We start from the raw sequence: 27,787 nt of genomic DNA, 5'->3' as shown, positions 1-27,787 counted from the left end.
AGTCACCTACTAAGTACAGAGAGATAATCTACATGTCATTTATTCTCAGTATTAATACAACTGTTTTGTGAAGGCCTCAGAAGTTTGTTAGATAACATGAGTGAGCAAACAGCATCAGGAAAATTAAGGACCACGCAAGACAAAGTTGTGGGAAAGTGCATTATATTAAAATTAAAAAAATAAATAAAGCTATATAAATGGGATACTGCTGGAATTGTATTGGCCCATAGAACATAAATAACATGATATCTATGCAATACAGTGTATACAACATAAGGGTACATACACAAGCGGTATGCCTGCCGTGCGGGCATACCACCGTGTGCTGGAGGTGAGGAGGAGGTGGCCCCTCTTCCCTCCATAGAGAATAGCGGCGCACGGCCGCACATCCACCGAAAGATAGAGCAAGCTCTATCTTTTTGCGGTGTGCGGCCCGGATCGGTGCCACCCATATGTGGCACCGTATCTGCGCCGCGCCGCTATTGCCGTCTATGGGGACGTACATGCGGCCGCAAATTTGCGGCCACATGTACGTCCCCGCAGACGGCCATGTGAATGTGCCCTAACATTGTTTTTTTTTGCATTCCCAAAGCAAAAGTTAATAAAATGTAATCAATGGGGTATAGCCACCCCAAAGATAATGTTATTATACTACTTCACATCATAAAGCAGACATCCGGTTAATGTTATTAATAATTATTTGGAAGGTTAGACTAACTGTATGAGGAGAATAACATTTAGAAAAAAAAAAAAAAAAATCTATTTTTTTTACACTTTTTATCTTTAAATGCAAAACATTTCAACCAAAATGTACCACCAAGGTGAAATACGACAGGCCACGAAAGAAAATCCCCACTATCTGAAAATTACCCTCGGTAAGTTAAAGCGTTCTAAAGTTATAATCGCTTATAGTGACACGATTTTAAATATCCAAGGGTTGTCTGAGAGTTATAAAAACCAGCAGTGAGTGAGTGTGTGTGTGTGTGTGGTTGAGTGGGGCTAGATGGGGTTTGGAGAGGCTGAATAAAAAAATAAACATACCGCGCTATTTCCATGTTTACATACAGCTTCTAGATGGCCAGGTGCGCCCAGGCAGCACAGTGGCTCAGTGGTTAGCACTAGAGCCTTGCAGCGCTGGGGTCCTAGGTTCAAGTCCCATTCAGGTCAACATCTGCAAATAGTTTGTATGTTCTCTGTGTGTTTGTGTGGGTTTCCTCCGGTTTCCTCCCACACTCCAAAACATATTGGTAGGGTGATTAGTTTGTGAGCCCCATTGGGGACAGGGACTGATCAGACAAAACTCTGTGTAGCGCTGCGTAAACTGTGTGCACTATATAAATAAAGAGACTATTATTACAGCTCTGTATCAGGATATGTTAATACAGCGTTGGGACAGGAGATGGGTGGTTGTGTCTGACGCTGCTTCCATGCCGTTGAAAACAAATGGGAAAAGCTCGGAGAGACCGTGGTCGGGGACACAGGAGGAAAGCACATGTTTATTTTTTTTCTGCAGCTGGTTATAACTCTAGGACAAGGTGAAAAAATGAGATTTGTCCTTAAGGGGTTAAAATAACCCATTATATTTCTGTAGAGAATCCCCCTTTAACTGCAGCAGGCAGGATCTGTACCATGTATGTAACAATGCACTTGTGAAGTGAAGCAATTACTCCCATTATTAGGGAGACTTGTGGTTTCTTTCAGCGCGGTCCAGCAGCGGCTCCTCCGTCTCAGCGACGACTCTGCTGCTGCGGCGGAGGAGGGGGGGGGCACACAACATCCCATCGTTCTTGTAGCCTCGCTGTGACCTCTCCTGGCAGGTACAACCTGTTATTTTCAGCAGCTGAATAGGGACATAAGTAACGTGCACATCTACGGGGTCTCTATTTTCCTGGAAATCATCGCTCATGTCTGTATTTGTGAGCTGGAGACTATTCCCAGCATTTGGCTTGGGAGATATAACAGATTTTGTAAGGAAGTCATTTGGCTGTAGCACCCGGTGTTAGATATCACAGTCACTCTGGCATCATCTATAAGCCTTCCGTATGGGGGGGGCACAGAATTCAACCAAAAATTATCTGTATAGTCAGATCAACAGAGATGGATGTGTGTGATGGCTTCCTCCAAGCTATAAGAAACTGAGATAATTGAGTCAATCCATTAGCAGCTCGTGAAAGTCAAACCTTAAGGATCAGACATAAGACAATGGACAAACGCCATAATAGAAGAAAAAAGTCCCAAATGAATTTCAGGAGGAGCTATGCTGATTGTATATAGTGTACAATCTGCAGGCAGCATGTTATAGAGCAGGAGGCGTAACACTGATTGTATATAGTGTGTAATTTTCATGCAGCATGTTATAGAGCAGGAGGAGCTGCGCATAGTGTACACAGTGTCCCATTTGCATACAGCATGTTATAAAGCAGGAGGAGCTGAGCTTATTGTGCATAGCGTGCTATCTGCAGATGGTATGTTATAGAGCACGAGGAGCTGCGCATAGTGTACACGATGTCCTATTTGCATGCAGCATGTTATACAGCAGGAGGAGCTGCGCATAGTGTACACAGTGTTCTATCTGCATGCAGGATGTTATAGAGCAAGAGGAGCTGCGCATAGTGTACACAGTGTCCTATTTGCATAAGAATATTATGAAATAGAAGGAGCTGCGCATATTTTACACAGTGTCCTGTCTTCATGCAGCATTTTATAGAGCAGGAGGAGCTGAGCAGTTTGAACATATTACATATAGTTGTCATATGATAATGCTGAAGCACATAGATAAATATGGGGGAGGACACAGCCAAGTGTAGATGTGTTATGCAGTCTGCAGTGTTGGTTGGGGGCAGGGGGCAGTAATAGATTGCAGGAGTCACTTGTGATTCTCCATCAGTAGGACAGTGGTCGTTAAGAGTCGAAATATAATCTGTTGCCTAGCAACCATTGCGCTCTTCACTTCTATGAGCTGCTATAAGAGCCTCCAGACCAAACGCAGCGCTCACTGATGGACAAATTACATAAATGCTGCAAAACATAGAAAAAAAATATCTATTTTGAACATTGGTTTCTGCCTCCAACCTTTATCATTGTAAGTATTTTCAGTCCACTCCAGCGTCCTCTTCACACCTGACAAATTACTTGGTTAAACTGGATTTAATGTCAATCTTTTCATGCTGGGAACTGTGTGACAGGGCATTCAGAATAAAATTTAAAAGAAATCTACCAAAATCAAGCATGATAAACCAGGTAGCTTCACAGGATGTCACACTGTGCAGGAGCACTCCCCCTCCTACTGAGTGCTAGAACTTTCTTTGCTGCTCTAAGAATACAGCAGGCAGAGAGAGACAGCGTAACAACCGGTCAATCTGCAGCATGGAGGGGCTCTGCTAAAGCCTTAGCACTTCTGGCTTGTTTGCATAATTTTAAAAGTCGACTTTAGAATGATTAATTAATAAAACTATTTTGGTTAAGGTTTATTGACTTTTATGGCTTATAGAAATGTGAAAAATGACAAAAACACTTTTTTCTGAAAAAAACCGGTAATTACTCACCGGTAATTGTGTTTCCTTGAACCACGACAGCACCCAACCAGAGAGAGAGGGATCCGCCCCCAGGGACAGGAAACCCAGACTTCAAATTCTGCGGTACGCCCCATCTCCTTCAGTGGATTACAGAGACTGTATGGGACTTAATGTTCTTGATTAATTCTGACCACCGTATCATTCAGCATCACTTTCAATGAGAGAATCTCACACCTCTGTGACATACACATAACATTTAACACCCAAGTGTGAAAAGAATTTACAAGGGAGGGAATAACCAGGGTGCTGTCGTGGTTCAAGGAAACACAATTACCGGTGAGTAATTACCGGTTTCCCCCTCTCACCACGACAGCACCCAACCAGAGAGAATAACATAGATGAAATCCTTTAGGGAGGGACAACCGAAGAAAGAACCCTTCGCCCAAAGGAAAGTTCCTGTGCACCTGCTACATTCAGCCTATAGTGCCTATAAAAAGTGTGTGGAGAAGACCAAGTGGCAGCCTGACAAATCTGATTAACCGACACCTCTCTAAATTCTGCCCATGAGGAAGAAACTGCTCTAGTGGAATGGGCTTTTAGACCTTCTGGTATCGGCTGACCGGCTGCTAAATAAGCGGAGCTAATGGCTTGCCTAATCCATCTAGCTATAACTACCGCTGAGGCCTTCTGCCCCCTATTCTTGCCACCAAAAAGAACAAAAAGACTATCAGATTTTCTCCAATCTTTAGTCCTATCCAAATATAGCTCAATGGCCCTTTTAACATCTAATTTATTAAACTCCCTCTCCCTATCTGTAGAAGGGTTACTGCAGAAGGATGGGAGCCTGATCTCCTGGGATCTATGGAATCTAGAGACTACCTTTGGTAAAAAGGCTGGGTCTGTCATCAGAACTACTCTGTCATCCAAGATCTTGAGAAAAGGCGCTCTACATGACAGAGACGATATCTCTCCAACCCTACGGGCTGAAGTGATTGCTACCAAAAATACAACTTTTATGGTCAGCCATTTTAGTGAACAAGACTCCAGGGGCTCAAAAGGATCTCTTATCAGATAATTTAATACCAGAGTGAGGTCCCAGGGGGGCACCGTACATCTCTTAAAGGGGGTCATACGAGATGCCGCTTTTATGAACCGAGATATCCAGGGATGAGAGGCTAAAGGGGACTCAAACAGGGAGCTAAGGGCAGAGATCTGAACTTTAAGGGTGGCAGGTTTTAGGCCCTTATCTAATCCTGCTTGCAGGAAATCTAATATCTTAGCTATATTTGGATGAGCTAAGTCTATTTTATCTGGGGAACAAAATTCTGAGAATACTCTCCAGACCCTGAAATAGATTTTAGAGGTAACTACTTTTCTACTCTTCTGCAGGGTTGTAATTACCTTGTCCGAGAGGCCTTTTTCTCTCAAGATGCGCCTCTCAAATTCCAGGCCGTCAGATGGAGGTTCGTAATCTGCGGGTGGAATACTGGGCCCTGGGAGAGGAGATCGTGACTCTCTGGGAGGATCCAAGGGTCTGATATCGATAGCTCTCTCAATACTGAGAACCATGCCCTCCTGGGCCAGAAGGGGGCTATAAGAATAACTCTGGCCTGGTCCTGCCGTATCTTCTTCAGAACCCTTGGAAGAATAGACAGGGGTGGAAATGCATATGCTAGGCTGAAGTTCCACCTGATTGAGAAGGCATCCAGACTTAAAGATCGGTCTCTCGGGTCTAGGGAGCAGAAGAGCCTGACCTGTCTGTTCTTTCTTGTGGCGAATAAATCCACTTCTGGTTGACCCCAAAGTCTGGTTATCTTGGAGAACACCCTCCGATTCAGGGACCACTCTCCTTGACGTAAGAGATGACGGCTTAGGAAGTCTGCCTGCAGATTGTCCTTGCCCCTTATATGAACCGCCGATATTGATCTTAGATTGGCTTCCGCTAGTTCTAGAATCTGATGCGAGAGGTTCATTAAGGACCCGCTTCGGGTACCTCCCTGGCGATTCACGAACGCCACCGCTGTGACATTGTCCGAGGCAATCTTCAGGTCTGTCCCCCGAATCATCGGTAGAGCTTGTCTGATCGCCTGCAGGATGGCCTCTAGTTCTCTGTGATTTGAGGACTTTTTCCTGGATTCGTCGTTCCATGATCCCTGGAATAAGAGGCCCCTGACCTGGGCTCCCCAACCCGTAGAGCTTGCATCCGTAATCATGGATAGAGGGTTCTCCTCTCTCCAAGGCCGGCCTGCCTGGAGGTTCTCCTCTCTTAGCCACCATCTCAGGGAATCCAGGATCTGTTGAGGAAGTGTAATCCTCTGGTCCAAGGAGGACTGGTCCCCCCTCCAGTTCTCCAACATGAAGAGCTGTAAGGGCCTTGCGTGATACATCGCCCAAGACACCGCTGGAATTGCCGCTGTAAAGAGACCCAAAGTCCTCATAATGTCCCTTATGGTAGGGGATGGCTGTCTGTACAGCCTCTCCACCGAGGCTACTATCTTCAGCACCTTGTCCTGAGGAAGGAAAGATCTCTGCTGAGTGGAATCTAATGTGATGCCGAGAAATATCTTTGATCTGGCCGGAGTGAGGGAGGACTTCTTCAGATTTACCATCCAGCCCAGGCGATGTAGGATCTTCATCACCACCTTTATTAAGATCTGCAACTCTTCTGCCGAACCTGCGATCAGCAGGAAGTCGTCCAGATATGGCACAAAGGTGCCCTGATATTTCCGTATGTAGGCTCCCACCTCCGATATTAGTTTTGTGAAAACTCTCGGTGCTATCGCCACTCCAAAGGGCAGAGCTCTGAACTGGAAGTGCTCTATCTTGCCGTCCATCCTCACCGCCACTCTCAGGAACCTCTGACTGTCCGGATGAATAGGGACGTGGTAATAAGCATCCGCTAAGTCTATGGAAGCCATAAAACAATCCTGAAAGAGCAGGTTTACGGTTGACCTTATCGATTCCATCTTGAACTTTTCCACCTTTAGGTAGTAGTTTAGTGGTTTTAAATTTATAATGGTCCGGAATGTTCCGTCCGGTTTCTTTATAAGGAACAGGGTTGAATAAAATCCTGTCCCTCGATCCTGCAGTGGCACCTGCCGTAGCACCTCCTTTTCCAATAGGGATCTTACTTCGGTCTCTAGAGCCTGTCTTTCTGCTCTTCCGGCCACTGAGGTTATCTTGAAACGCTGTGGGGGAGGGGATAGAAAAGGTAGTTTTAGGCCATCCTGTATGATCCCCAAAATCCACTTGCTCCCTGAAATCTTGCTCCACTCCGCCTTGAACAGGGAGAGCCTTCCCCCCACAGGACCCCTGGCGTCATTGCTGACCGGGACGTTTACTGGAATCCTGAGGCCGGGAAAACATGAATCCCTTAGACCTCCTAGAGGGTCGCCACCCCTCCTTCTTGTCTCCGGATCTCTGAGGAGATCTAAATCGCCTTGAGGGGCGAAAAAACTTCCTCTCTTGAGGCCTTGTACTAGGAAAACCTCTCTTCCTGTCAGCTGCCTTTTCCAAGATGTTGTCTAGTGCAGACCCAAACAAGAATTCCCCTTCACAGGGAATACTACATAGATGACTTTTTGATGGGAGGTCACCTGTCCAGTTTTTCAGCCATAAGGCCCTTCTGGCAGAATTAGATAAGGCTACCGATCTTGCCGATAACCTTAAGGCGTCCACCGAGGCATCGGCTAAGAAGGCAGAGGCCTTCTGTGCAGTGGTAACCTCCGAGATGAGATGTGACCTGGATGCACCAGCCTTAATCTTCTCCTCCAGCTGGGAAAGCCAAACAAAAAGAGACCTAGAGACGCATGTAGCCGCGACATTGGGTTTGAATGCGCCCGCTGCTGCCTCCCAGGAACGCCTTAAGAAGCCATCTGCCTTCTTATCCATAGGATCTTTAAGCACACCTGAATCCTCAACTGGAAGCGCACTCTTTCTAGACACTTTAGACACGGCAACATCTACTTTTGGCGCCTTGTCCCAAATCTCTGTCTCCTTCTCAGGAAAGGGATACTTCCGCTTCATAGCTCTAGGGATAAAAACCTTCTTGTCTGCCTTGCGCCATTCTGCTTGGATAAGGGAGGAAATATTCTCATGGATAGGAAAAACCTTTCTCTTCTTTTCTCCTAGACCCTGGAACATAACGTCTGTTACAGAGCGTTCTTCTTTTTCATCTTCTAACTCCATAGTTGATCTTACTAATTTTACTAGATGATCAATATCCTCTATAGGAAACAGGGGTCTGCCTGACCTGTCCTCCTCCTCTGACTCAGATGATTCTCCCGAACTAGGGCCAGAATCTTCAAGTTGCCTGGAAGTGCCTGGGGAATTCTCTGACCTGAGGGATTTCCTTATTTCTTGCACAGAACTACGCACTTCCTGCTGGATTAGCATACGCATGGATTCAAACAAGGTCGACTGCTCTTGTGCTAACAGGCGCTGAACACACTGGTCACAGTTAGGTTTTAAATAAGAGTCAGGCAGATTATCTCCACAGATTCTACATGCATGATGCTTAGACTTTACAGTGGCTTTCCCCTTACGAGATTCTTCCCTCTAAAATAAGAATCACATAAGACATCATCAGAACCAGTTTAAAGGCATGGTAAGGCCACACTCACCAATCAGCGGACTATCCCCCTACTCAAACTTTACCGTAGCGGTGTCCACCGACTCTCTACCACCTTCATTAGAACTCATCTTATTCAGTGGTGAGGATACAGCTCCGTTTACATCCACGACTGGAGCAACTCCTGTGGCTGGCTGTGGGTGCTAGAAACAACACACAGGACTCCTGTGTGGGATCTCCTTTTTAAAATTCCCGCCTCTGACGTCATCTCCCATGTGGCGCTGGGCGGCGCGTCACTTCCGGTCACCACCGGAAGTGGAGTCGGCGCCATTTTGGAGAAGACCACCGCGGGGAGGAAGAAGCCAGCGCTCAGCCGCCCTTCCACTCACACGCCTCCACTCCGGATCGGAGGCGTGTCGGAGTCCGCCCGCACCCACAGACTGCGCTGCACCTCGCAGCATTCACCTCTCCACCGCCGCCGAGTAACCACCCTCCGGTAAGTCTCGGCGGGGGACCTGTGCAGCCACCTGGGGGTACCTGGGACTCCCATTCCCCCCTTTCACCGCGACTCCTGAGCCTCACCGAGACTCACTGGATCCCCCGTCAGGGACAGGAAACCACTGAAGGAGATGGGGCGTACCGCAGAATTTGAAGTCTGGGTTTCCTGTCCCTGGGGGCGGATCCCTCTCTCTCTGGTTGGGTGCTGTCGTGGTGAGAGGGGGAAAACCCCATGTAATTAATTAAACTATTCTTATCAAGTTTAAGTCGAGATATCAAGGTACCTGGAAATCTAACATCAAAATCCATCATGATAAACTAGGGACACTAAATTATAGATCCAGGCACTGTGACTGTAGTAATCCTCTTATATTTGTTATCCATGGCCTCTTTCCTTCCAAAATCAACCAAAAGGGCTCTGGGGGTGTTACCAGAGCCTCTTAGTGCCTTAGCTTTACAGTCTGTTGCATTGTGCAGGAACAATTCCCTCTCCCACTTTGTGCTGACTCTTTTCCTACTGCCTGTGAAGCTACAGCAAGGAAAAGCTCTGGTAATGCCCCTATAGATCTCTGGGGCTCATTAGCATAATTGTAGAGGTTGCATAGCGCCCGGACCAGAGTGAAAGCAGCGTGGGACACCGGAGGGCGTCGGAGGGTAAGTAGATCTTTATTTTTTTTAAGCAGCCCCCTCCAGCCACACTCTCGGACAACCCCTTTAACATAAAATTAAGGCCTCAAGAACACAAACCTCCCCTATCTTCTGCGGTGCGGGCAGTCTACGAGACAATGCACTTGCCCGCCAGTGTTGGCTCCAGGCCTCAGTAGGCCCCCGGGAGACAGAGCCTCAGTGGGCCCCTTGCAGTGAACTAACGTGGCAGCATTAAAAATACAGAAACTAAAACAGTCTCCTGTTTCCTAAAATATTCCCTTGTTTATAATACCAAACAGCCCGCTGGTTATTTTATATACAGTCCCCCTCACCCCCTATGGATTCAATAGATACAGCCACCCTCTTCCACTATGGATTCACTAGATACAGCCCCCTCACCCCAAGGATTCCTTATGTACAGCCTTTTGTGGGGCCCCCAGACTTGCCCAGGTATGTCCAATGCTGGCGTCGGTCCAGTGCCCCGTGCTGCAAGAACTGCACCAGAACATGCCCAATAATAGACTATGGGGTCTTCACAGTGCAGCTAACTCGTGGTAAAAGCACATGTGCATGAGGCCCAACAGTGTGATTACCTAAATGTGATGTGAACACCATATTAATGTTATCTTAATATAAAGTGAGCACATAATGTTATTGTCTAACATACGATTAAATGTATTAGACTTTCAGGTTAAGAATAATCTGGCCAGGACGGGTATTCTCGTACATTCGCAAATCAATCTAAACCCTGGAACAAATATAGTAACAAACTTGAAATCTTCAGATACTTTCCAGCAATAGATGGATTTGATTCTCTTATCATATTATTCATGGACATTAGCTGAATGACACGCTGAGCAGATAGAGCAGCAGTGTGTGAAATTATTTGCTTAGATTATACGCTAGTCTATGCAAAGAGGTCGACGTGAATGTGTGCCCAAAACCACAGAAGCATCCACAGGAACAACTCATGTGGAAATATTCAGATATAGTCAGGAGGATAAAATAAGTGTGTGCGAGATGAGGTTAATGTGGACCCGCACTGTGGTGGTATTCATGTCAGAATCTGATTTTACTTCACCGAGAATTACAGGTGCAAAATAACCAGCCCAAGATTAATACAGTTATATGGAAGAGACCCATTAGTGCAACTGTAATTTCATATGTGATCCCCCCTTTTAAAACAAGCAGAACAATGCCCATAAGGTGCTGCTTTTCAGAGTTATGGCAATTTTCTTTTACAAGCTACTTGTCAAAAATCTACCTCAGCAGCAGTGAAGAGGTGGAGAATAACATTTGCTGTCTTTGCCCTGAAGCTGAGTCAATAATAAGATGCCCTCAGTTCCTAAGATTCTTTGTGCTTTGTAAATAACTCATCATCAAATATTAAATTGTGCATTATATATTTTTAGTGTTTTTTTTTTTATTTCAACAATTGGCAGCTTTTATATAACATACCTGTGTTGTGGTTGTAGTAGTCTGTATTTTCTTGATTTCTTTTCCAAGATCTCTGCCATCATCAGACCTCTCGGTATCAGACACTGTGCTACCGGCATCCATATTCACTATGGATTTGTTAGCAGAAGATTCAGTTTCTAGATTTGTGGTGGTCATCTGGGCATATTCTAGAGTTTTTGACGACGATGCCAACTCTCTGTCAGAAATGCTGCCCAAGCTATCAGCCGTTGTATGGATTTTAAAATCTTTCTCCCCAATTACAGCTGAAGCACAAGTCAGGTCAACACTGCTGGTCATGTGGGCCAATAAACCAAGGTCATCGCCAAGATGAACATGAGCATCCTGGACGTTACCAATGGTTATATGGTTACCACTAGTCAGTTCGGGTAACAGTTTATCCTCCGAATGCGTCATTTTATCAAAAAGAAATGAGGTATTGTTAGACGTGGTTTGGTCTTTCTCATCAGCTAAGGTGATCAAAGGTCCATCTTTTTCTTCAGTCTCCTTTATAATACCAACACTGTCGTGAACATTGTTTTGGAGTTTTTCAACAGCCGCGCTGTAGACGTTATCCAATAAGGACTCGACTTCAACAAGAGCGCCATTTTCTCCAGAAACCAGAGTCTCAGGAGACAGGTCCAAGTCATCAAGTTTAACCTCAGTAGCTTCAACCTTTTCAGCTTTGATGTCAACCAATAGGTCGTGAACCTCTACCCGGACACCACCGGATGGCCTATCAGTGTTGGATATTGTATCATCGGAAATTTTGGTAGCTATAAGAAGATCTCGAGTGTCTGAATTAACAGGGTAGTCTGTCTCACTTTCTGGACTCTGACTTTGGGAAAGGTCATCAATTTCTCTAATTTCTAATCCACCTTTGGCAGCTACGGCTTGAGCGGAAAGTCCAGATATGGTGCTGACATTTCCTTTCTTTCCCTTCTTGATGTTCTCTTCTTCCTGTCTTTGATACTCTTCATACATTTTAGCCAAGTATTCCTTATGCGCCTCATAAGTTACCTGAAGAAAGAAGGGAAAATCATTAGTTTATTAGCTTCCATTGCTATGGGATATGCATTTGTGAGAGATTGATGCATAGTCAAACACACTACGTATGGTCCATGAATGAACCTTATGAATGGAAGACTGTTGCACTGCACATGTGTGACCACTGCTAAATTAACTTCTATGGGTCTGAAATCTCTTAGAAGTGATGGTGGATGGTGTCACCACAGTCCTGTGGATAGGGGCGTGTACAATTTATCTTTACAGGCGGCCTCCGACTTAAGGAGATAAGATTTAAAAGACGATCCCTAGTTACAGATGGATCACTCTGCCTATGGTGAGCTCTGGTGAAGCTGTCTGAATGCTTTACTCCCAGGCTTCAATGACTAGCTGTAAATTTTGTTTAGAGATAGAATTATAAAATATACTGGTTCCGACTTACAATCAAATCCAACTTCAAGTACAAGTTCAAGTACAAACCTAAAGACAGATCTTGTATATAACCCAGGGACTGCCTGGTAATTTTAAAAAAATCATATATAATAGAAAATTTGGGGATCTAGACAATTTAATGCCCAGGTGTTTGGATGTAAATATTGTAATACTTGTAATGCATCCCTAAATGCTTTATAACAGAGGTCCCCAACCGCCGGTCCGCGGACCAGGACCAGGCCGTTGGAGTTTATCAGCCGGTCCGTGCAGGGGCGGCACCGGCCAGCACTGAGCTTCCGCACCGGATGGGACCACGTTGCAGCCCTCCGTCCGGCACCTTGCTCCCCGACGCTGCCAGCACCTTGCGCCCACCCCCCGACGCCGCCGGCACCTTACCACGGCCCCCAGACCCTGCCGGCACCGAGCTCCCCCCTCCAGGCTCTCGGCTCCCTGCTCCCAGGGGCGCACCTGCCATGAGGGCGCAGCACCGGGCTCCAGCCCGCAGGCGGACACTTACTCTCGCCCGCCGCCACATGCTCCGGCTAGCACAACCCCCTGCCAGCACATGTACCTATCCCGCAAGCTGGCACTTCCCCATGACAGGCGCCCGGTACTTCCCCCCGCTCGCGCCGACACATGTACCCTTGCACCTGCCGGCACATTTACCCTCCCGCACTGCAGCGCGGCACTTCCGCCTGCTTGCCGGCCGGCACCTGTGAACTCCCGGAACATCCCCTTGACTGCAGCCCCACCTGTCCTCTCCGGGTTCCCCTACTCCCTGCATACTACCCTAAGCTACCGGCTCCGGCTTCCTCCCCCCCTTTCCGCTCTGCCGCCCCCCGGCTCCGGTAACCCCCCCCACCCAGGCTCCAGACAGCCCCTTAGGCTCCAGACAGCCCCCTAGGCTCCGGTTCCCCCAGGCTCCAGCCCCCCGCCGGAGGACAAGGCAGAACCTGCCAGGACCGTAAAAGAAGAAAAGAGTACGGTAAGGTAACTTCTATGTATGTATGTATGTATGCATAGGTATGTATAGATGTGTGTGTGTATACATATATGTGTATGTATAAGTATGTATAGATGTGTGTGTATACATATATGTGTATGTATAAGTATGTATAGATGTGTGTGTGTATACATATATGTGTATGTATAAGTATGTATAGATGTGTGTGTGTGTGTGTATATATGTGTATGTATGTGTGTGTGTGTGTGTGTGTGTGTGTGTGTGTGTGTGTGTGTGTGTGTGTGTATATGCTGTATCTACTGTTTGTTTATGTGTATATATGCTGTATGTATATGCACCATTTGTGATATTTATCAGGGCTTCAATTTTGTACTACATGGCAGTACTCGGTATGCATTTTATACTACTTGGCGGTACGTTGTATCTATTTTATAATACTTGGTGGCATGCTGTGTGCATTTTATACTACATGGCGGTATTCTGTATGCATTTTATACTACATGGCGGTACGCTGTATGCATTTTATACTACATGGCGGTATTCTGTATGCATTTTATACTACATGGCAGTACACTGTATGCATTTTATACTACATGGCAGTACACTGTATGCATTTTATACTACATGGTGATACGCTGTATGCATTTTATACTACATGGCGATACGCTGTATGCATTTTATACTACATGGCGGTCCAGACACTCCCTGATATCTTATGTTATAAGCTCCACCCCTTCATAACCCCACCCCATATGACCAAAGCCCCGCCCCCACCGGGCCATGGAAAACTGGTCTAGCTTAAAGCCGGTCCCTGGTGCAATAAAGGTTGGGGACCTCTGCTTTATAACATGTGCACTAGTGCTATGTCGATAGAGCATTTAACCCTTCAAAACTACTATCTGCTGTCAGATTGGCTTTAGAGTAAGGGGCTAATGCATATGGCTAGGAATTTTGGACATGTGCTAGCCTTTATTTTCTACAAATAGCACGGCCTTTATTCACTTCTATGGGCTCATTCACAAAGACCCATGCATGAGCTGACTGCTTTTCTTATCCATGGGCCTATTGTTTCCGGCCAAATATAAAATAACCTCTTGTGGGCAGGTAGAGTAATACAAAGATGTACAGTAGCCCCAAAGACCCCAAATATTTAACCCTAGTCCTAAAAAAATGTGGGTACTGCTAAAGCTCACATTGCTGCCACAGCCATACATTTTTCTTTTTGGCGACTAGCTACAGATTCTTAGAGGAATCTTGGAGGACCAAAATACCTGCCACAGAACAGCATCAGTGCCAAATGAGCACAATTATAGGATGCTAAAATTGTCCCTTGTTTTTGTCACAAAACAAAGAAAATGCTCTACATATATGTAAATTAACCAGCAAGTGCAACAAAGGCAGATCAGAGCTCCAGTTCTCGTTCCAATCACTGCACAGAGGCTGCACATGATAATCAAAAATGGACCACCAGTCATTTTTAGACTTTCAGTCTCTCTGTATCCCAATTGTTGGAAGAAAAAGATATACTACGTAGGGAAAACCTCTAAATAAAATCTACCATCAAAATCAACATGATAAACCAGCGACACCAATAGATGCAGGTACTGTGACAGTGGTGATCTTTTTATATTTGTTATCTATGGCCTCCTTCCTTCTAACATCACCTTATAAAATTATCCTAATGTGCCTGAAGGGCTCTGTGGGCATTACCAGAGCACCTCTGTGTTGCAGCTTCACAGGCTGTTAAAATGATCAGAACAAGTCTTACCCTCCTCACTCTGCCTGTGTCATCTAGCAGCAGCAGGAAGTACAGGGGGTAGGGGAGACCTGTTCTGCTCATTGTAACAGCCTGTAAAGCTACAGCATGGAGAGGCTCTAAAAAACACCCACCATGGCTGATTTGGCATAAATTGTTTTTAGAAGGAAGGAGGCCATGGATAACAAATATAATATGATTACCACAGTCACGTTTCCAGGATCTATGAGTAAGTGTCCCTGGTTTATCATGATGGATTCATGGTAAATTTCCTATAATTAATACTAGCCTTTACCCATTGACTGTTTTAGCCTCGCATACTTATTCAAAATCTACCAAGCTTGCCATCTTCTATAATAAGTAAATTTATAGCATAAATGAGCATAAGATAAATTAAAAAGATAACATTTAATTAGCAATCGGCACTAAAAATCATCACTGATGTAAAAGAAACAAAGGCCAGATAAAAATATAATCCTTTCCTTATGACAAATAAGCGCCTCATGAATTGACCCTATCTGTGCCCCGTAGACCAGTGACGCCCATTACATCTATTTTCCTTCTTACAGAGAATAACAGTTCTATGGAAATCTCTTGCAAATGTTTTAAAAGATCAAATGTGGACTTTGATCTGGAAAGCAATGAATTATGTCGCCATTCAAGAGCCCTGGTGGGCCCATATTGTCTGTTCTAAATATAGATAATTGCTAGATGAGAGCGGTTTGGGAACTTCTGTCCGAAATATTCTACCATTATGCACTTGGTATTAATTGCTTCCTGCCATCGGAATAGAATATTGTTTATGTCGCTTTTCGTTTGCAGGGCCGGGATAAACAAATTACACTCATTATCCCAGCAATTAGATGAACAACAAAGATGGGGATCTGGAAGGCAAAGTTAGAGGATGTAGAAAACAACGGCCCCTCACATGCGAGGCTGGGCTCCAGATCTCCTAACATGGAATATGTATTACTGGGGACTACAAAGACACACACAGATATAATGTACAGACATGTACTAGCGATCACAACACATCCTTACTCCCATCTTTCAAGTCTCTCCCAGCATTCATTACTTATGCAAATGAGGCACAAACTACAAAGCAATATTTAAGTATGTGTCTGTATCAAATATACTATTTCCATTTTAGCTTGCAGATTTTAAAGGTAACCTGTCATTGCAATTTGGGACACTAAACCACCCACAGGTCCTAATGGACCTTTGGTTTAATGACCCGAATGGCCCTGATGGCACCAAATCACAACATGTATACTTACCTTTGTCCAGAGCTCTCTACTCCTAGTGAAGCCGGCATAGTAAACCGTGAGCTCACTGCGTAAGCGCCATTTGTACTGTCCCGGCTTCACATCCCGCAACGGAAGAGGAGGTGCCGCTGCGGGATCTGCTGATGTGAGTCCCATGTGCCTCATAGGACTAACATCTAGGTAAGTATTAATGAAATTACTTCTTTTACTAAAGATTAGGAAGAGTGGTTAAAAGTTATAGCACAAAATCTGATGCCGTATACTCTGGTGAGCTAGAAAACTCTCTATATTTAAAGGGGTTGTTACAAATTTTGTTGTAATCCTCTATCCACAACCTTCAACTATCTCTGGCACTCCCATTCATTGTCTATGAGAGAGCTGGAGATAGCCCAGTGCTATCTGTAGTATTAAATGGTGCAGCTGGATACATGCTCGACCTACCACTCCACCCATTAGTGAAAACAGGACCCTTGTTCTCTGGATCAGGGGGGGTCCCAGCAGTTGTATGCCTACTGACTAATCCATATCATAAGGGAGCACACTAATACTTGATATAACCCACATAGACTGTAAGCTCTTGTGATCAGGGCCCTCACTCCTATTGGTCCATATGACTATTTGTACTGTGTAATGTAGTATTTTATTTGTATGTGTCCCCTATGATTTGTAACCCGCTATGGAATACGATGGCACTATGTAAAGATTATTACTATTAACCCCTTACAGCATCATTTTAAACCAATGGTGCAGGTAAAAATGCATCCAACATCATTAAGTCCTAAGCCAGTTCCCTGTCATAATGAAGGAGAAAATAAAAAAGGAAACCATCAGCACAAGCAAGGAAAAGTTAATTATTTAATATTAAAAAAATATTAAGAAACGTGTTTTCAGGCCTTATTCATAACCATAAATTAGTAGTGACCACAAACAAAATATTAGGAAACATGTTTTGAACCTAAAGGTTATGGTCCTTATCCATTCCCATAAATAAGGACCGTTACGTTTAAGTCCGAAACACATTTTCTTATACTTTGTCAGTGATCATTACCAATTTTTCATGTTGAAATATTTGAACATTTTTTTTATTAGTTTCTTTCTATTTTCTCCTTCATTAGCAAGGACAACGTTTTTTTTTTTTTGTCCCTGAGCACTACTACACTAAGGGAGCAAAGTTCATAAGAGATCATAAAGATCTATCAACAATATAACATCCTTGGCTCCTAACTAGGAAAACAACAGGTTCCCTAAAAATAGATAGTACCAGCAGTGACAACCTCTACCTCCACTAAATAATAACTATAACAAGCAGTGGCGTAACTACCGCCGTAGCAGCCGTAGCGGTTGCTACGGGGCCTGTGAGGTCCATGGGCCCGTGCTCCCGGGCCCAGACTGTGGTGCATCTTCATTTAAAAGATCCACCAGAAGAAGGGAGTGCGGGTTCGGGTCTCCGCGCCGCTGCATACATTGTACTGCAGGGAGCAGCAGAGGAGGCACAGGTCCGCGGGATTCCCACTGTGTCCCCCAGTGCCCGCACAGCAGCAGCAAGGCCCAGGCTGCTCCCTGCTGTAGCGTCTAATTATAGCGCTGCTGAGCCGACAGGGCCCCGAGGAACGACAGCCACACAGCGCGCAGCACAGGCCGACCAGGCCACAGAAGAAGGAAGATCCTGAAAAGCGATCATCGGCCGATCAGTCAGGAGGCTGCAGAGAAGATACATCTTCTGGTAAGTATATAAATATATATGTGTGTGTATTTATGTGTATGCTGTATGAGAGTATATGCTGTAAATGTGTGTGTATATTATGTATGGTGTGTAAATACTATATTTATGTGTGTATGGTCTGTATATGTGTGTGTATATGATGTATGGTGTGTATATACTGTATGTATGTCTGTATATGCTGTATCTGCGTACGTATATGATGCATGGTGTGTATATACTATATTTAAGTGTGTATGGTGTGTATATACTGTATATGCGTGTGTATATGATGTATGGTGTGTATATAATATATGTATGTGTCTATGGTGTGTATATACTGTATGTATGTCTGTATATGCTGTATATGTTTGTGTATATGATGCATGGTGTGTGTGTACATACTATATGTATGTGTGTATGGTGTATATATCCTGTATGTATGTCTGTTTATGCTGTATGTGTGTGTATATGATGCATAGTGTGCATATACATATGCGTGCCTATGCTATATTTATATGTATGCACTATGTGTGAATATGGTGTGTTTATCACTGTATGTATATATACACACACACACAGACAGTAATAAATATAATGTAAATATAAATAGGGTTTGCATGTCTAACTATATTATGTATACATACTATATGGGGAAGATTTATAATAGCTTCTATGCCAGTTTTCTGGCGTAGAAGCAGTGACATAATCGCAAATTCTTGCGCAATGCAAGAATTTGCTATTAAAACTGTGAATATGCCACATGTTGTGGAGGGGGCACAGAGGGGCATGGTGGCCGGTGTATTAATCTACCTCTGTATTTATAATGTATATGTGCTATACATAATGTGTTTATATAATGTGTATTTAATGTACGTGTAAATGTATTGATGTGTATATACTTTGTGTGTGTGAATATAATGTAGGTATGCGTGTATATATATATATATATATATATATATATATATATATATATATATATATATATATATTTTTTTTTTTTTTTTTACTGTGATATATAAATGTGCGTCATTTTACAAATATATTTATATATTTTTTTAAGGGGAAGGGGGCCCCATGCAGTGATCTGCTATGGGGCCCAGACTCTTCTAGTTACGCCACTGATAACAAGCTTGTATACTTTTCTATTTTACTTTGATGGAATAAAGGAACACTTTTATACACATCTACCTTGGACATGTGTTAGATTTCAACTTCATCTTATATCTTCTAAATTACACTTACCAGCACAGACACATGGACTAGGAAGAAATGTGACACATAGCTTCATCTCTCTCATTCTAATTTACTACATTACCCAAATGAAAGCCAAGCAATAAGACAGACACTCTGCATACAACCATACACGGACACGAGCAGCTGAACTCAGAGTCCACAAGGTGGCACCAAATGAATATATAAAAGAGAGCGGGGTGTGAGAACACTTACAGGAGCCACGAAACACAAAACATACCTTGGAATGAGCTATAGAGAGAGTGTCTACCCAGACTCTCCAGCCGCCCCATTCGTATTTGATGGCGTGGTACAGCAGTATCCTGAAAATATTATAGACCATCTCTGTGATCTTCTGCTCCTCAGAGTTCTTGGGATTAATATATCCGAGAGAGAACATCCAGTCCTGCCACACCGAGCACTGCAGGAGGCATCTGGGAGGAAAAGGCACATATGAAGATAATAAGAGATATTAAGTATTACGATAGTTAGACATAACACGCAACAATATTAGCAATGCAGCCCTCAAAAATATCACTTTATGTACTCATATGTTGGACCTGCACAAGAACATGTGATTTTCTCGGTCCTCAAACTACTCTACAGCTGTCCATGATTTGCGGCCAGCATGTCACCATCATGTGAGGTCCACAAAACACACCATTGACAGTAGAAGAGACCATTTCAAAACTATGTATTTGGGGACCTGTATGAAAATCCAATCCTCCTCACTTGGGTTCAATGTTAAGTAAAGATCTACATATCAGGGTGTAACTATTGTGTCTGGTAGTTCAAAAGAAACCCCTGTGTCAAGGTATGATAACAACCAGTTGACCACTTATTCATAAGTATAAAAGATAGAAGGACAGCACTAAGTAAAAAAAAGCTCAGGTAATCATTTTTATAGAGAACATAAGTATTCAGGAGCTTTCTAACATATTGCAACTGTATTTTAGATTCTTATGCCCCTGCTCGTAGGTACAAGACTCGTGTACCAAGATTGTAAAATAAAATAAAAAATTTTTAAAAACATTGTAACACCAAAAAGATGATAGCATCATCAAGAAGAAATATGGACCCACCTCCGGTTCTCACGACTGTTGCTGAAAAGCTTGATCATGTCGGAGAGGAAGAGGCGTCTTACTTCCATCAGGTCAGAACTTGGAGTTGAGTTTTTAAGCAGTGTGGCAACTACCTTCAGAATCACTAAACATAAAATCACACAATGACAACTTTATACACCTTAATAACAGGAAGAGATTTACTTAACAATTGTACAATGTATGTACAATTTAAGATTTGCACCCTCAAACCCAATAACCACCTGCTGTCAAAATTTTACTTTTAGTCTGTTGCTGTCATTTGGAGAGTTATCTGGAGTGGTATTCCATTTTCTCGTAACAACGGGACATTTCATATATTCCTGACCTCTAAGACCGAAACTCATCTCTACAATGGAGATCTCCTCATATCTTCTCACTTTCTATGTCAATTAAGCAGTGGTTAAGACTGGCTGCATGCTCTCCTTCAATCAAGAAGCCTCGGGTATTTTCAGCACTACTATTTACATGAAAGCAGTTCCAACCACTGCTCCATTCAAGTAGTGAACAAGACAGGAGGACAGGAGACCTCCCTTCTCAAGATCTTGGACCCGGATGTGTTAGACATGCCACAGATGGGAATACACCTTCAAAGCTCTCAGGTAGATAGTTGTTTAATGCTTCACCAAAACTGCATTAAACAGTGTTTTTTTTAAGGAGGTGGTCTTTCCAAAGAATATGGCCAGTGTATGGTGGAAGACCTGACCTTATGGTGGTCTTCTTAAAGTGGGTTCCATTTAGAGAGATATCTGACTAGGTAAAAAAGTGTGGTGGCAATTTGTGGAGATGCTTTTACAGACAGGAAGAGAATTCTCTAAAATGAAGGGAAGAACTCTAGAGGTCCAGCACCCTAGGCAAAATTTGATGAAATAGTATTTAAGAAATTAATATAAGCTTCACCTGTATACTAAAAAAGTACATTTTAATAGGTTCATGTGATATGGGCATAGATGCATTGAGAACATTTTAAAGGAAACCTACCACTTCGGATAGGGCTTTTAAGCAGCACATGCCGTGCACCAGCTCAGGCGCTTATCTTCGTTATGTTTTTAAACTGTTTTAAAGCGTTTTAACACTTTATTAATCTTTATATCCGAACTAGCTTCCCCGCACCGAGGTCCGCGCTCGGCGCACCATGCGCGCTACCGCTTCCTATTCAGATGCACACATGGTCGCGCGCATGGTGCGTCGAGCGTGGACCTCAGTGCGGGGAAGCTAGTTCGGATATAAAGATTAATAAAGTGTTAAAAAGCTTTAAAACAGTTTAAAAACATAACAAAGATAAGCGCCGGCACCAGCTCACCCTGAGCTGGTGCACGGCATATGCTGCTTACAAGCCCTATCCGAAGTGGTAGGTTTCCTTTAAGGATTTTGGGCAAGTTATTCATCAAGGTTATGTTAAAGGTAGGCATGCAGCAGAGGGCAAATGAAGGCCAAATTCATGTCAGTGTTATTGCCCCACGCATTTAAATTATCTTTTATAAGTGAAGTAAACTTGACAGGATGAAGCTTCCAGTACATGTAACTCCATGGGGAGCAGATGATGGAAATAATAGCACCAATAAGAACTGGGCAAGAAGGGCACTTCACATTTGAACAAAGTCAATAGTGGACTTCATTACAACGAGGTCCTGGCTGGTATAGCTGGTAATTCTTACTTGGATTCTGGATTTTCACAGTTGAGTCTGGCTCCGGGTGAGGCTTGTGGACAACTTGAGTGCAAACCTGCTCTGTCAATATCTGCAGGGAAAACAGGAATTGTATCTAGTCATTACATTTCTTACTCATCAGTTATAGGTAATAGCATCAGAATCGCTCAAGGTTATTACACAAACATTTTCCAATGCATTTAGCATTGTTATGACAGATGTACCTATTATCAAATACATTATCACATTGCCTAACATCACATGCTTTCCTATCCATCCCTCATAATGTAGCAATTCTTTATCCGATGACTTTAGGAGGCAATCTACAGTGCTGAGGACATGTTCAATTTGTCACAATTTCGGGAGTGAGCCATCATACAGATAGCACCAAGAGAAACGTGCGAATGGGTAAGAGAGAAGTCAGCTGAACCCTATGACTTCCGGCCAGTGTAGAAAACCAAGTGATGATGATGGGAAATAAGGACCAGGCACGTTCGATTCAATGCACGATCTATGGGGAAGTAAGCTGCCAGCATGACATCTAACATTCAGGCGTATGTAGTTGGGTCAAGAGGAAAAGCAGCGGGAAGATCTAAGTTGTGATTTTACTAACAATCCTAAAATTTTGTGATTATTCAGAGTGATTTTGCACAGTTATAAAGTTCACACGTTTTATTCAGCACCACTTAGTAAGGGTAAAGTGAAGCATTAGCTCCTCCACTGTACACAATCTGACACTGAATGAAACAGGCAGTAAATGTTGCCGCTAATTCCCTCAAATGTAAGCCCCGGAGAAGAGACAAGAGAAAAACCTGTTAAGTTTTAAAGGTCATGTGCATCACATTGTGTAAATGCTACACCGAGAGCCACTCTCATAACAAATAGCTAAGGGAAAGGAGTACAGTATCATGACAGAGCTTAAAAGTGTCAGATTTAACCTTGTAGCCAATACAGCTCTGCAATGCCGGCCCTGACAGATAAAATGTAACAAAACTTTACACAAAATGTTATATTGCAGATGGTAATAGGAAACTTTTATACTTTTATCCTTCTTTTTCCTCTACCTTTCTTCCTTTGTTTGTGTAAATCAGCTTTCTGTCCTGTATCCACTGAGAACTGAGAGATAAAGAAACCTCATAGTGTTTAATGTGTTAACTCTTTACAAGCAGTCTCTGGATAGTCTCCCCAGAGAGCCGAATCATAAAAGGGATCAGTCTCTAGGTATGTAAAGAGTTTATCATTATTGTGATGAAATATATTAATATACATGCACAAAAGGGGGGCACATGCCAGATTTTGTCTGGTTCATCAGTGCTTCAATATCCTTCACTTTCCTCTAGCCTTATCTTGAATGACTAATGAAATCTCTGTAAGGCCCCACTTCAAAGCCTGAATAGGGTCTCTGGCTCTGTATGGGTAGCTATCAACTAATACCTCCATGGTCCTGGTGTCTCAAAGCTTTCCTTCTTGTCACTTTTTAAACAAATGATCATAAAAACCCATGTGCTTTATGACCAATATGATCGTTAAGGACAGTTATGATCCATTCTAGCCCAATGCCAAATGCATTTTTGGATTTGGATAGCTACGGTAATGCATACCTGTGTCTCAATTTGTTCTAGCATTCTTGAATACAGAGATATAAATAACTCTCAATGGGAACATAGTAGGTTGGTCATGTCTGGTCTCAATTTAATCCAGGGGATTCATCTGCATCCAATGCAACCAGAACCCTGACCCTGTGACCTCCCATAGAGAAGCTAGAACTCCTCCAATGTCCTGGATTTGATCCAAGCTGGAGGGTTCCTAGAAAACTTCCTTGGGTGTAAAGGGGTGTGTTTGCACACAATACAAGCAGGACACCCCTTGTGTCCATTGTTCTTCCCTGGGAGATATTTTACCATCTAAGGCAGGAGGAATCATTAAGTGCGGGCATCCATCTCCAGCACAAGGTAACTTGCTCATACTTGTAGTCCTACACTTGTATTTGTACTCTGCTTAACTGTATGCATGTATGATATATATAATTTGTGTGTGCGGTTTGTCTAGTGTGCCCTTAAGGCAATTAAATATAAAATGTAAGCGTTCTTTTATTTCCATCTACGAATCCCTACGTCCGTGTTTCCATAATATGCATGCTACCAGGTTAGCTCCTGCCCCAATATAATTCCCTTACGGACCAAGCTTATATTAAAGAGAGATGCTGGTGGTGATAAGGTTCTTTCAGCTGTTCATGGTTGTGGGCGAGTGTTGTGCCATACGGAAGTTGTGTGGGCAACTCTAATTCACTTTCCAGAACCAGTGCATTTAGGGAGCGTCTATAAAAACGATAATAATTTAACATTGTGTACCCTTCCTGGGACTGAAAACGTCACAATTATTTGTCTGAAGTGGACGGAGCTCAAAAGGCTTTTACAAAATAAAGTTTAATCTTATCACCTGCTCTTTTAATTTCTGAAATAAATATTAAAAAAGTGCAAGAAAAGCTCAGTTAAGCTTGAATCTTCCTACAATCTACCCATCTTTGTGAATATGGCCCAACACGCAACTTTCTGAAACTGAAACAAATTGCCCTATGGACAACTTCTCTCTACTATTGAAAACAATCATGGCCTGTAGTAAAACAGATAGAACTTTGTTTATGCTGGTTCACGGCACGTGGTTTTGGCAGTTTCTCTTTTTTCTGTCTAAGGCATCCATTGATGATAATCTAAGCAAGAAAAACCTTGCCAGGAGTACAGTCTTAAAGGGATTATATATGATAAAAAACACACACATAAAAAAAAAAAAAAAAAACATACTAAAATCACAGTAATGTTTTCAACTATTGTGGTCTGAGTGCTGAAGCCCCCCAACGGAGTGGAAAGGCACAGCCTTGTGTTTTGCCCTATTCTTTGTTTGTCTCTCCTTGAAAAGTAGAACAAGATGTGAATGGACCGAAAGATTTTTTCTACAGATCGGTCACTTAGGCTGTTAGTAAAATAAACAACAACAAAAAAAAAAACAACGGTTTGAATCGGTAAATTATTACTATAGCTATATAACATATCCGACAAAGCATCAAGTGTATGGCTCACATATTTTGAGGCAAATCCAGGGGTGGAGACTGCACAGAGATGTATGCACAGAGGATACACTTGTACCTGTTCTGTGTGCTCAATCACTCTTGGTTTTGGCTCACAATAAGCATTACAAAAAAATGATTAAATAATGCAAGAAAGCAAAAAAAAAACAGACACCAAACAGGCCTAAGGCCTAAGAAATTGCACATTTGTAATATGTATTTTGTATCAACGGGTAAAGCCAGAATGTGTTTGCATGTGTACACACATGGATACTTTGATGGAAAAAGCTTCTCCCTGGCACATTGACACTAGCTGGTGGAAAAAACAATTCATTTTACAGGGACAAGGCGCACCAACTTTTACTAAACTAACATTTCCCTAAAGCATGGTATGAAATGTACTTTCTATCATTTCCTTTTTACATTAAAACTCGACCTTTAAAAAATAATAATAATAAGTGCCTTCAAAGTTATAAGCAAATGTGCCGAGTAGAGTCACTTTCTGCCTGAGAAAAGTCACTTTTAGAGGCAGAAGGAGTCGTCACTTCAGATATCCTTGTCTTTTGCTCAATATCAGTTAGCACACTGTAGTGGGTCACTATACAGATGAGAATCAGATTACATTGAGGTTGTGGTTCTTTAATTCCATTTAAATCCCTGGCTCTATAGCCTATAGAATGACAATGCAGGTTCCCTTTAAGGGAATGCGAAAAATAGAATATAAAAAAAGAAAATGAAAATAGTAGAAAATGTATGTAAGACGTTCCCAAGTAGCTCTGTATGTGTGTACAGTTTTAAGAAAGGACAAGGAGATGGATCAACACCGGGTAGTACTAACGGGGAAACCCTGGAGCCAGCACAGCACTTTCTCCAGCCGCCCTACTTCATCAGCACTGGGGGATCTTAACCGCTATGGATGTAATTATTGAGATTAATGTCACCAATTTCTTCTCCTGTCACATACTTTATAATTGTTACAGACATATCTGTTCTCAGTCAAACTGGTTTCGGAGCACTTTGTGTGCATTTGACTAAACCAATATCAAATTTAATCATGCAAGCAGCACTACAGGAGCTTTTAGGAGCACATTAGTGATCTGTGATCCATCTTAAAAACGGAGGCTTGTTGTGAGCGGAGCGGAGAGGAAGGAATAATAAAATCCTGGGCAAATTCCAAGAATAGCTGAATATTTTTACATAAAGTCAGGAGGAGTAGCATGACTGCCACAAGCGTATAAATGAAAATATGTGTGAGCAAATGTCGTCAGATGATACTCCAGAATACCCTGGACATAGTCATAATATTGCAGAGCACTCACTCCATAAATGTAACTGAGGATAAGGACATACGGGAGCAATGTATTACCTGCCTATTACCTTAAAGAGAGACTACCAGCAGTACTGACCCTAAAAAGTTGCTGACAGTGTTATATATTGGCCCTGTACTGTAGGTCTGTTTGTGTTACCAAACCTTGAGTGTGTTGTTCGTATCTGCAGCAGCGTGAAATACAGCTTTGTATTCCAGGATTGTAGCTGGACTTGGCGCTAAACTGGGGGAGTGTCCTTTGATTTCTGCATTCAAACTACCGGTATTCCACATCCACTCTCCCATGCTGTAATATCTAACTAGAAGCCTGCTACAGCTCTAACTACAACAGAGCAGGTGTTGGGGCTGTGATGTGAGATCTCATACAAGTGCTCCAAGCCCAGCATTTTTCATGCAGATTTCTAGGGCCAAATACCAATACTATCTGCATCTTTATATGATCAAAGCTGTTGGTAGACTCTCTTTTACCTCTTGTCCAGCTTCCTGAAACCAGGCAAATCTCAGTTTCTTACTTTGCCTCTACTGTTTACAAAATTAAAGAGAAATATTAGCAAAATTAAAACTTCAATGGACTAATCAAAATGTTACAAATACTACAAGAGACTCTGCATAGCTACAGAGTGTTTGCACATTGATATTTGCATCCTGTTTGTTCTGAGACTGATCTGTGACATTCAAGAAGGAACTGCACTTTAAGGGAATGGAGTGACCCGATTTCTCTTTCTAAGATTCCATAGTTGTGAATTACTACATTGATAAGCCTCATAGATAAGAGATAAGCCAGGTGTAAGTATAACAGTATTAGATGGCCTCTACCTTCATAGTGAGAAATATAGCCTGCAAGTGTGTAAAACCAGGTCAAAACTCAATGGGGATAAGAAAAAAGTAGTCCAATGACCCAAACTAGCACCAAGATGGTGGACTCCTTTTTAAGAAAGATTCTACAAAAAGGTGAAAAGCTGAATATAATAATGTATAAAATAGAATTTCTTCATTCATTAGAAACCAAAGCTTAATTTAAATAAAAATATATATGATTTCAAAAATAGGCTTATTTTGTTTTTTTATCTGTGATGCGTGGAGAGAAGATTGTGATCAATTTTGTAAAATGTTAGCATTACTCAACAGAATTAACTGCAGGTGAAACAAAAGGGCAAGGATGATAAAACTGCAGACGTAAAAGGTTGCCACGAGGTAAACAAACTGTGCAGCAGATGTAAAGGTATAATTTATAAGGTAACATTAGGAAGGTCGGAAAGGCAAGGACGGAAAAAAACTCAAAGAAATTCAAGCAAATCCTTTAAATTGTATAAGTCATAGATGATCTATTTATTCCACATGTAGAACAGAACAGATTGTGCTAAAATGGTTATTACTGAATTTTTTAACAAGAAAAAATTGTGCTCAAAAGTGCCTGTGTCTTATAGTCCCCAAGGTCAGGAGGATCCAGCACTACAAGACCCTCTGGAACACTGTCCTGGAGATCGGGTGAAGTGCTGACACAGCAGAGCCTTTGCACTGCTCTCTCCTTCTCCTGGCTGGCACAACATGGTTATTTCAAGTCATGTGTCGTTCGCAAACGGGCCGGCTCTAGTTTGTGAACGACG

General features: G+C 42.8%; 1 protein-coding gene across 1 annotated transcript in view; it reads right to left on the bottom strand.

Annotated features, from left to right (window-relative positions):
- Nucleotides 1-27,787, bottom strand: part of NBEA (neurobeachin) — a 429,733-nt gene that overhangs the window by 241,535 nt on the left and 160,411 nt on the right. Inside the window, 4 exon segments of the mRNA XM_072134427.1 lie at nt 10,690-11,706; nt 19,282-19,474; nt 20,123-20,246; nt 21,799-21,880. Of these exon segments, the coding sequence (XP_071990528.1) occupies nt 10,690-11,706; nt 19,282-19,474; nt 20,123-20,246; nt 21,799-21,880 (1,416 nt within the window).

The sequence above is a fragment of the Engystomops pustulosus genome, chromosome 2 (assembly GCF_040894005.1).
Source record: "Engystomops pustulosus chromosome 2, aEngPut4.maternal, whole genome shotgun sequence".
Lineage (NCBI taxonomy): Eukaryota > Metazoa > Chordata > Amphibia > Anura > Leptodactylidae > Engystomops > Engystomops pustulosus.
The sequence above is the reverse complement of the archived record's forward strand: the minus strand, read 5'-3'. Positions and strand labels throughout refer to the sequence as shown.